Consider the following 11,336-nt stretch of genomic DNA (forward strand, 5'->3'; position numbering starts at 1 on the left):
TTGTTGTTGTGATTTTTGTTTTTCTCTTGTTGTGATAAATGGTAATGTTTATTTTTTAACCAACCTTGCGAGTTTCTGTTGTTTTCTATTTTTGAATGTATAGTTTTGTAGGTAGTTTCTTCTTGAAGTTTGCATGTGAGTTCTTCGAATTCGAGAAAATGTAGTGTTGTTGAGAGTTTCCTGTGGATAAATTTCAAGATAGTATCGATTTCTGATAGTTTTTTGTATTGCGTCCTAAGGTTCTTTTTTATAAGTTTTCGTTCAAGATCTTGTTTTTGGTGTTTAAAAATTTTTGGTGTTTTAATTGTAAAAACCTTGGGTGTGACTCCCTGTGCGACTGCCTGGTGTAGAAAGTTGATAGTGTCTCTTGTGTTTTCTCGTTTCATCATGTAACCTCTCATCGTTTGGATCCAAACGGATAACTCCGCATTCATCAATTTAGCGATTTGGGATTCCAGTTTCATCGTAGTGTGGATAATGTAATAAAAGTAAGTTTTACGATGATGATTGTTTTATTTTTTATGTTTCGGTGCGACAATTGTTTCGACCAGTATGGTCTTCTTCATAGGCACGACTAAAAATTATGTAAATTCTAATTTATGAGGTATACATTCAAAAAGCGCAAGGTATATTTACCGTCAAAAGAGGTTAGATGTTGAGACGGAGAAATAAAGTTGATTTAGTAATTAGTTTATAAAAACGGTCGCAAAGGGGTTGTGTACATTTTAGTTGATACATTTCCTCGAATCGGAACGTTGTTTACATTAAAATTTGTTAAGGGAATTTGAAAACACGTTGAAAAGTGAGGTTAAACTGTAAAAAAGGAAGGTTAAATTTCATGTAAAAGTAATCTTGAAACATCTTACCAAGGATCATCGTAAAAAAGAAACAAAACGTTAAGAAAACAAAAGGATGAACTGTTAAATGAAAAGAACAAAAATTAAGAAAAAACTATGAAAAAATATAAATGAAAAGTGAAACGGTACTTTTCCGTGAGGCGCAAAAGTCCGACTGTACGGAGTAAGGTGACTTTCATCAAAAGGTGGGGGTGGGAGTGGGGGTTAAATGAAATTTAGGAAAAATCTATTATTGTTGAAATCGGTTAAATCGTTAAGCAGTAGATCTGATTTATTAGTGTGAATGTAAAATTCTTCCAATAAATCTAATTCTTTGGATTTTTTGATGTTTTTAAGGAGTTTAATATTACAGGAATCTGTTTTATGTTTAGTGGATTTGAGATGTTTATAAAAGGCTGATGAGTCCTTGGTAAGATGCTCCCTGAATCGTGTTTTCAAATTACGGCCGGTTTGTCCTATGTAATACCTATCGCAGTCACCACAATTTATTCGATACACTCCGCTCGATTCATCAATTTCAAATTTATGTTTAGTATTATTTATTAACTGTCCGAGTTTTATACCGGAAGTAAAAGCAGGGGTTATGTTATATTGTTCAAGGTTATTTTTAAATTTAAATTGAAGTAAGGGTTCAAAGGGGATTGTAATGTAATGTTTATGTAGTTTATGGTGAGGATAGATTATTTTGTTAATTAAGGATTTATGTGCCTTATTGTAAAAATTCTGTATATCGTTCAAATTATAACCGTTATTAAGACCTATTTTAATTATTCTCATAAGTTCCTTTTTATAATTATTATCATCAAGAGGCACATTAAAAAGTCTGTTGAAATAATATCTAAAAGCGGCTTCTTTATGCTGAAGGCAGGTGAAAGATTTTTTTGGGATAATAGAATCGGTAGTGGTTGGTTTGCAATAAATGTTAAAATCGAGTTTATTTTTGTTAAGGTTTTTGGTAATTTCAAGGTCTAAAAAATTTAAAGAGTGATGTTTTTCTATTTCTAAAGTGAATTGGAGGTTGCTGGCATTGTTGAAAAGGTTGAACAGAGCTAAGAGTTTGGCATTGTTGCCTTTGTAGATGATAAGTATATCATCCACATAACGACCATAGAAGGTTATATCGGAGGTGAAAATGTTGTATTTATCAGAGAAAATTTCTTTTTCTAATTGATTGACGAAAATGTCGGCCATGATGCCAGAAATGGGCGAACCCATAGGTAGACCAGTGTTCATACGGTAAAATTGTTTATTAAAAGTGAAGAAATTTTGATCAGTTACTAATTTAAGGGTATCAATGAAGGTGTTAAGTTCGATAAAGCTAATGTTAAGTGTGTTTAGTTTTTTAATAAGGAATTGTTTGATAATGTCTATTGTAGGTTTTATGGGAATGTTAGAATATAAATTTTTTATGTCAAAGGAAATAAGTCTATGTTCTTTAGTGATATGAATATTTTTGAGTTTATCTATTAGTTGAGTTGAGTTTTTAATATTGTATTGAAATTGATTGGAAAAGGTTTTGTGAAGAAATGTTTGTAGTTTTTTAGCTATTATACTGGAGGGGGTATTGACGTTGGAAATGATAGGTCTTATGCTCTGTTCAACCTTATGCAGTTTTATGAGACTTTTTAAAGTGGGGACAAGTGGGTTCATTATGATGGTTTTGAAGGGGTTGATATCGAATATTTTTAGGTTCTCTCTATTGTCTTTAATGTGCCTCTTGAGTGTGTTGTTGTAGTTTATTGTAGGGTTCTTTTTAATTTTAATTATGTTATTGTCTCTAAAAAAGTTCTCAGTCTTTTCTATGTAGTTGAAGTCATTTAAAATAACATATCCTGCACCTTTGTCACCCATGGTGATGATAAGTTTATTTTCTTTAATTTTCTGTCTGAAGGACTTAAGGTTGTGTTGTATCGAGCGGAATGCATAGGAACTGCAGTGATCGGTTTTTAAATTTTTTATAATATTATGGTTGTCGTGGAAAATGGATCTAATGTTAGTGTTATTTGATAATTGTGATTCTATTTTGATAGCAAGTTCGACCGGGCTGGCGCCAGCAGGCAACGAAAATTTATGACTGAGATTTAGGAGTTCTATATCTTTATTGGTGAAAGTGAAGTTGCTGAGGTTTGTATATCTGGGGGCAAAGTTAACGTTATTGAGAGTATCTAAGGATATCTTTTCAAAGGGTTTATTTTTGTTTATTTTCCTTATCATGAAAGTTCCGTTGGTAGCATCAGCTCGGTCGAGGCTATTATGTGTGGTGGTCGTAGTGTTATGTTCTGTTGTGTCCTTGTTCCGTAAGCTGTTGTTGTTGTGATTTTTGTTTTTCTCTTGTTGTGATAAATGGTAATGTTTATTTTTAACCAACCTTGCGAGTTTCTGTTGTTTTCTATTTTTTGAATGTATAGTTTTGTAGGTAGTTTCTTCTTGAAGTTTGCATGTGAGTTCTTCGAATTCGAGAAAATGTAGTGTTGTTGAGAGTTTCCTGTGGATAAATTTCAAGATAGTATCGATTTCTGATAGTTTTTTGTATTGCGTCCTAAGGTTCTTTTTTATAAGTTTTCGTTCAAGATCTTGTTTTTGGTGTTTAAAAATTTTTGGTGTTTTAATTGTAAAAACCTTGGGTGTGACTCCCTGTGCGACTGCCTGGTGTAGAAAGTTGATAGTGTCTCTTGTGTTTTCTCGTTTCATCATGTAACCTCTCATCGTTTGGATCCAAACGGATAACTCCGCATTCATCAATTTAGCGATTTGGGATTCCAGTTTCATCGTAGTGTGGATAATGTAATAAAAGTAAGTTTTACGATGATGATTGTTTTATTTTTTATGTTTCGGTGCGACAATTGTTTCGACCAGTATGGTCTTCTTCATAGGCACGACTAAAAATTATGTAAATTCTAATTTATGAGGTATACATTCAAAAAGCGCAAGGTATATTTACCGTCAAAAGAGGTTAGATGTTGAGACGGAGAAATAAAGTTGATTTAGTAATTAGTTTATAAAAACGGTCGCAAAGGGGTTGTGTACATTTTAGTTGATACATTTCCTCGAATCGGAACGTTGTTTACATTAAAATTTGTTAAGGGAATTTGAAAACACGTTGAAAAGTGAGGTTAAACTGTAAAAAAGGAAGGTTAAATTTCATGTAAAAGTAATCTTGAAACATCTTACCAAGGATCATCGTAAAAAATGATCATCTCTTTTTTACGATGATCCTTGGTAAGATGTTTCAAGATTACTTTTACATGAAATTTAACCTTCCTTTTTTACAGTTTAACCTCACTTTTCAACGTGTTTTCAAATTCCCTTAACAAATTTTAATGTAAACAACGTTCCGATTCGAGGAAATGTATCAACTAAAATGTACACAACCCCTTTGCGACCGTTTTTATAAACTAATTACTAAATCAACTTTATTTCTCCGTCTCAACATCTAACCTCTTTTGACGGTAAATATACCTTGCGCTTTTTGAATGTATACCTCATAAATTAGAATTTACATAATTTTTAGTCGTGCCTATGAAGAAGACCATACTGGTCGAAACAATTGTCGCACCGAAACATAAAAAATAAAACAATCATCATCGTAAAACTTACTTTTATTACATTATCCACACTACGATGAAACTGGAATCCCAAATCGCTAAATTGATGAATGCGGAGTTATCCGTTTGGATCCAAACGATGAGAGGTTACATGATGAAACGAGAAAACACAAGAGACACTATCAACTTTCTACACCAGGCAGTCGCACAGGGAGTCACACCCAAGGTTTTTACAATTAAAACACCAAAAATTTTTAAACACCAAAAACAAGATCTTGAACGAAAACTTATAAAAAAGAACCTTAGGACGCAATACAAAAAACTATCAGAAATCGATACTATCTTGAAATTTATCCACAGGAAACTCTCAACAACACTACATTTTCTCGAATTCGAAGAACTCACATGCAAACTTCAAGAAGAAACTACCTACAAAACTATACATTCAAAAAATAGAAAACAACAGAAACTCGCAAGGTTGGTTAAAAATAAACATTACCATTTATCACAACAAGAGAAAAACAAAAATCACAACAACAACAGCTTACGGAACAAGGACACAACAGAACATAACACTACGACCACCACACATAATAGCCTCGACCGAGCTGATGCTACCAACGGAACTTTCATGATAAGGAAAATAAACAAAAATAAACCCTTTGAAAAGATATCCTTAGATACTCTCAATAACGTTAACTTTGCCCCCAGATATACAAACCTCAGCAACTTCACTTTCACCAATAAAGATATAGAACTCCTAAATCTCAGTCATAAATTTTCGTTGCCTGCTGGCGCCAGCCCGGTCGAACTTGCTATCAAAATAGAATCACAATTATCAAATAACACTAACATTAGATCCATTTTCCACGACAACCATAATATTATAAAAAATTTAAAAACCGATCACTGCAGTTCCTATGCATTCCGCTCGATACAACACAACCTTAAGTCCTTCAGACAGAAAATTAAAGAAAATAAACTTATCATCACCATGGGTGACAAAGGTGCAGGATATGTTATTTTAAATGACTTCAACTACATAGAAAAGACTGAGAACTTTTTTAGAGACAATAACATAATTAAAATTAAAAAGAACCCTACAATAAACTACAACAACACACTCAAGAGGCACATTAAAGACAATAGAGAGAACCTAAAAATATTCGATATCAACCCCTTCAAAACCATCATAATGAACCCACTTGTCCCCACTTTAAAAAGTCTCATAAAACTGCATAAGGTTGAACAGAGCATAAGACCTATCATTTCCAACGTCAATACCCCCTCCAGTATAATAGCTAAAAAACTACAAACATTTCTTCACAAAACCTTTTCCAATCAATTTCAATACAATATTAAAAACTCAACTCAACTAATAGATAAACTCAAAAATATTCATATCACTAAAGAACATAGACTTATTTCCTTTGACATAAAAAATTTATATTCTAACATTCCCATAAAACCTACAATAGACATTATCAAACAATTCCTTATTAAAAAACTAAACACACTTAACATTAGCTTTATCGAACTTAACACCTTCATTGATACCCTTAAATTAGTAACTGATCAAAATTTCTTCACTTTTAATAAACAATTTTACCGTATGAACACTGGTCTACCTATGGGTTCGCCCATTTCTGGCATCATGGCCGACATTTTCGTCAATCAATTAGAAAAAGAAATTTTCTCTGATAAATACAACATTTTCACCTCCGATATAACCTTCTATGGTCGTTATGTGGATGATATACTTATCATCTACAAAGGCAACAATGCCAAACTCTTAGCTCTGTTCAACCTTTTCAACAATGCCAGCAACCTCCAATTCACTTTAGAAATAGAAAAACATCACTCTTTAAATTTTTTAGACCTTGAAATTACCAAAAACCTTAACAAAAATAAACTCGATTTTAACATTTATTGCAAACCAACCACTACCGATTCTATTATCCCAAAAAAATCTTTCACCTGCCTTCAGCATAAAGAAGCCGCTTTTAGATATTATTTCAACAGACTTTTTAATGTGCCTCTTGATGATAATAATTATAAAAAGGAACTTATGAGAATAATTAAAATAGGTCTTAATAACGGTTATAATTTGAACGATATACAGAATTTTTACAATAAGGCACATAAATCCTTAATTAACAAAATAATCTATCCTCACCATAAACTACATAAACATTACATTACAATCCCCTTTGAACCCTTACTTCAATTTAAATTTAAAAATAACCTTGAACAATATAACATAACCCCTGCTTTTACTTCCGGTATAAAACTCGGACAGTTAATAAATAATACTAAACATAAATTTGAAATTGATGAATCGAGCGGAGTGTATCGAATAAATTGTGGTGACTGCGATAGGTATTACATAGGACAAACCGGCCGTAATTTGAAAACACGATTCAGGGAGCATCTTACCAAGGACTCATCAGCCTTTTATAAACATCTCAAATCCACTAAACATAAAACAGATTCCTGTAATATTAAACTCCTTAAAAACATCAAAAAATCCAAAGAATTAGATTTATTGGAAGAATTTTACATTCACACTAATAAATCAGATCTACTGCTTAACGATTTAACCGATTTCAACAATAATAGATTTTTCCTAAATTTCATTTAACCCCCACTCCCACCCCCACCTTTTGATGAAAGTCACCTTACTCCGTACAGTCGGACTTTTGCGCCTCACGGAAAAGTACCGTTTCACTTTTCATTTATATTTTTTCATAGTTTTTTCTTAATTTTTGTTCTTTTCATTTAACAGTTCATCCTTTTGTTTTCTTAACGTTTTGTTTCTTTTTTACGATGATCCTTGGTAAGATGTTTCAAGATTACTTTTACATGAAATTTAACCTTCCTTTTTTACAGTTTAACCTCACTTTTCAACGTGTTTTCAAATTCCCTTAACAAATTTTAATGTAAACAACGTTCCGATTCGAGGAAATGTATCAACTAAAATGTACACAACCCCTTTGCGACCGTTTTTATAAACTAATTACTAAATCAACTTTATTTCTCCGTCTCAACATCTAACCTCTTTTGACGGTAAATATACCTTGCGCTTTTTGAATGTATACCTCATAAATTAGAATTTACATAATTTTTAGTCGTGCCTATGAAGAAGACCATACTGGTCGAAACAATTGTCGCACCGAAACATAAAAAATAAAACAATCATCATCGTAAAACTTACTTTTATTACATTATCCACACTACGATGAAACTGGAATCCCAAATCGCTAAATTGATGAATGCGGAGTTATCCGTTTGGATCCAAACGATGAGAGGTTACATGATGAAACGAGAAAACACAAGAGACACTATCAACTTTCTACACCAGGCAGTCGCACAGGGAGTCACACCCAAGGTTTTTACAATTAAAACACCAAAAATTTTTAAACACCAAAAACAAGATCTTGAACGAAAACTTATAAAAAAGAACCTTAGGACGCAATACAAAAAACTATCAGAAATCGATACTATCTTGAAATTTATCCACAGGAAACTCTCAACAACACTACATTTTCTCGAATTCGAAGAACTCACATGCAAACTTCAAGAAGAAACTACCTACAAAACTATACATTCAAAAAATAGAAAACAACAGAAACTCGCAAGGTTGGTTAAAAATAAACATTACCATTTATCACAACAAGAGAAAAACAAAAATCACAACAACAACAGCTTACGGAACAAGGACACAACAGAACATAACACTACGACCACCACACATAATAGCCTCGACCGAGCTGATGCTACCAACGGAACTTTCATGATAAGGAAAATAAACAAAAATAAACCCTTTGAAAAGATATCCTTAGATACTCTCAATAACGTTAACTTTGCCCCCAGATATACAAACCTCAGCAACTTCACTTTCACCAATAAAGATATAGAACTCCTAAATCTCAGTCATAAATTTTCGTTGCCTGCTGGCGCCAGCCCGGTCGAACTTGCTATCAAAATAGAATCACAATTATCAAATAACACTAACATTAGATCCATTTTCCACGACAACCATAATATTATAAAAAATTTAAAAACCGATCACTGCAGTTCCTATGCATTCCGCTCGATACAACACAACCTTAAGTCCTTCAGACAGAAAATTAAAGAAAATAAACTTATCATCACCATGGGTGACAAAGGTGCAGGATATGTTATTTTAAATGACTTCAACTACATAGAAAAGACTGAGAACTTTTTTAGAGACAATAACATAATTAAAATTAAAAAGAACCCTACAATAAACTACAACAACACACTCAAGAGGCACATTAAAGACAATAGAGAGAACCTAAAAATATTCGATATCAACCCCTTCAAAACCATCATAATGAACCCACTTGTCCCCACTTTAAAAAGTCTCATAAAACTGCATAAGGTTGAACAGAGCATAAGACCTATCATTTCCAACGTCAATACCCCCTCCAGTATAATAGCTAAAAAACTACAAACATTTCTTCACAAAACCTTTTCCAATCAATTTCAATACAATATTAAAAACTCAACTCAACTAATAGATAAACTCAAAAATATTCATATCACTAAAGAACATAGACTTATTTCCTTTGACATAAAAAATTTATATTCTAACATTCCCATAAAACCTACAATAGACATTATCAAACAATTCCTTATTAAAAAACTAAACACACTTAACATTAGCTTTATCGAACTTAACACCTTCATTGATACCCTTAAATTAGTAACTGATCAAAATTTCTTCACTTTTAATAAACAATTTTACCGTATGAACACTGGTCTACCTATGGGTTCGCCCATTTCTGGCATCATGGCCGACATTTTCGTCAATCAATTAGAAAAAGAAATTTTCTCTGATAAATACAACATTTTCACCTCCGATATAACCTTCTATGGTCGTTATGTGGATGATATACTTATCATCTACAAAGGCAACAATGCCAAACTCTTAGCTCTGTTCAACCTTTTCAACAATGCCAGCAACCTCCAATTCACTTTAGAAATAGAAAAACATCACTCTTTAAATTTTTTAGACCTTGAAATTACCAAAAACCTTAACAAAAATAAACTCGATTTTAACATTTATTGCAAACCAACCACTACCGATTCTATTATCCCAAAAAAATCTTTCACCTGCCTTCAGCATAAAGAAGCCGCTTTTAGATATTATTTCAACAGACTTTTTAATGTGCCTCTTGATGATAATAATTATAAAAAGGAACTTATGAGAATAATTAAAATAGGTCTTAATAACGGTTATAATTTGAACGATATACAGAATTTTTACAATAAGGCACATAAATCCTTAATTAACAAAATAATCTATCCTCACCATAAACTACATAAACATTACATTACAATCCCCTTTGAACCCTTACTTCAATTTAAATTTAAAAATAACCTTGAACAATATAACATAACCCCTGCTTTTACTTCCGGTATAAAACTCGGACAGTTAATAAATAATACTAAACATAAATTTGAAATTGATGAATCGAGCGGAGTGTATCGAATAAATTGTGGTGACTGCGATAGGTATTACATAGGACAAACCGGCCGTAATTTGAAAACACGATTCAGGGAGCATCTTACCAAGGACTCATCAGCCTTTTATAAACATCTCAAATCCACTAAACATAAAACAGATTCCTGTAATATTAAACTCCTTAAAAACATCAAAAAATCCAAAGAATTAGATTTATTGGAAGAATTTTACATTCACACTAATAAATCAGATCTACTGCTTAACGATTTAACCGATTTCAACAATAATAGATTTTTCCTAAATTTCATTTAACCCCCACTCCCACCCCCACCTTTTGATGAAAGTCACCTTACTCCGTACAGTCGGACTTTTGCGCCTCACGGAAAAGTACCGTTTCACTTTTCATTTATATTTTTTCATAGTTTTTTCTTAATTTTTGTTCTTTTCATTTAACAGTTCATCCTTTTGTTTTCTTAACGTTTTGTTTCTTTTTTACGATGATCCTTGGTAAGATGTTTCAAGATTACTTTTACATGAAATTTAACCTTCCTTTTTTACAGTTTAACCTCACTTTTCAACGTGTTTTCAAATTCCCTTAACAAATTTTAATGTAAACAACGTTCCGATTCGAGGAAATGTATCAACTAAAATGTACACAACCCCTTTGCGACCGTTTTTATAAACTAATTACTAAATCAACTTTATTTCTCCGTCTCAACATCTAACCTCTTTTGACGGTAAATATACCTTGCGCTTTTTGAATGTATACCTCATAAATTAGAATTTACATAATTTTTAGTCGTGCCTATGAAGAAGACCATACTGGTCGAAACAATTGTCGCACCGAAACATAAAAAATAAAACAATCATCATCGTAAAACTTACTTTTATTACATTATATACTATTTCGACAGTTACGGTGATTTAAGACCGCCATTAGAAATTGAACAATATTTGCTGTCAGACGGTAGGGGTGGTCAAGTAAAGTATAATTACTGTCGATATCAAAGAGAAATAGATCAAAATTGCGGACAGTTGTGTCTGAAGTTTCTAAGTAATAAAAGAACCTATTAGAGTCTAGAGACGTTTAAACGTTCAGAAGTAATGGAGAAAGAAGCAATACACACGACATATACATTTACGTTGACTGGAAAGTCATCTGAATTGACTTGTAATTTTAATCCTCCGATCTATTTGAACGAATTTGGTAGTTACGAGTTGGCTCTTTTGAATTTCGAAACGTTTAATAGTTTAGCAAACGTTAATAAAAACAACAACATTACGTTAAGATACCAATACGAAGATAAGACAGGACATTTTAAAAACAATATAATAGTACCTGTTGGAACGTACGATATTGATGATATTACCGAGTTCGTGAATGAACAGCTAGACAAAAGACACGCTAAAAGTGTCGTAATAAGGATTAAGGGGAATAATAAC

The 11,336-nt window shown here is 32.3% G+C and overlaps 2 protein-coding genes across 6 annotated transcripts; one reads left to right on the plus strand and one right to left on the minus strand.

Annotated features, from left to right (window-relative positions):
- Positions 1–493: 493 nt before the first annotated feature.
- Positions 494–4,047, minus strand: LOC139432254 (uncharacterized). 2 transcript variants are annotated; one of them, XM_071200728.1, is made up of 5 exons: positions 4,029–4,047; positions 3,799–3,975; positions 867–3,736; positions 637–813; positions 494–574 (listed from the first exon to the last, which is right to left on the minus strand). In XM_071200728.1, the coding sequence occupies exon 3, from the start codon at positions 3,624–3,626 to the stop codon at positions 1,062–1,064; it is 2,565 nt and encodes an 854-aa protein (XP_071056829.1). In that variant the 5' UTR covers positions 3,627–3,736; positions 3,799–3,975; positions 4,029–4,047; the 3' UTR covers positions 494–574; positions 637–813; positions 867–1,061. The 2 variants fall into 2 exon arrangements, with proteins under 2 accessions (XP_071056829.1, XP_071056828.1); XM_071200727.1 differs by lacking the exon at positions 4,029–4,047 and having other exon boundaries at positions 3,799–4,022.
- An 8-nt stretch (positions 4,048–4,055) lies between these two features.
- LOC111420216 (uncharacterized) lies at positions 4,056–10,773 on the plus strand. Of its 4 annotated transcripts, XM_071200730.1 has the most exons (7): positions 4,056–4,076; positions 4,130–4,306; positions 4,369–7,238; positions 7,292–7,468; positions 7,531–10,400; positions 10,454–10,630; positions 10,693–10,773. In XM_071200730.1, the coding sequence occupies exon 3, from the start codon at positions 4,479–4,481 to the stop codon at positions 7,041–7,043; it is 2,565 nt and encodes an 854-aa protein (XP_071056831.1). In that variant the 5' UTR covers positions 4,056–4,076; positions 4,130–4,306; positions 4,369–4,478; the 3' UTR covers positions 7,044–7,238; positions 7,292–7,468; positions 7,531–10,400; positions 10,454–10,630; positions 10,693–10,773. The 4 variants fall into 4 exon arrangements, with proteins under 4 accessions (XP_071056831.1, XP_071056830.1, XP_071056832.1 ...); XM_071200729.1 differs by lacking the exon at positions 4,056–4,076 and having other exon boundaries at positions 4,083–4,306; XM_071200731.1 differs by lacking the exon at positions 4,056–4,076 and having other exon boundaries at positions 4,083–4,306; positions 7,531–8,041.
- Positions 10,774–11,336: the final 563 nt, after the last annotated feature.

The sequence above is a fragment of the Onthophagus taurus genome, unplaced genomic scaffold, assembly GCF_036711975.1.
Source record: "Onthophagus taurus isolate NC unplaced genomic scaffold, IU_Otau_3.0 ScKx7SY_12, whole genome shotgun sequence".
Taxonomy (NCBI): Eukaryota; Metazoa; Arthropoda; class Insecta; order Coleoptera; family Scarabaeidae; genus Onthophagus; species Onthophagus taurus.

What these genes read in the sequence shown, in the direction of transcription:
- LOC111420216 (XM_071200730.1), top strand. Translation starts at nt 4,479, where the DNA reads ATGAAACTGGAATCCCAAATCGCTAAATTGATGAATGCGGAGTTATCC.
- LOC139432254 (XM_071200728.1), bottom strand. Translation starts at nt 3,626, where the DNA reads ATGAAACTGGAATCCCAAATCGCTAAATTGATGAATGCGGAGTTATCC.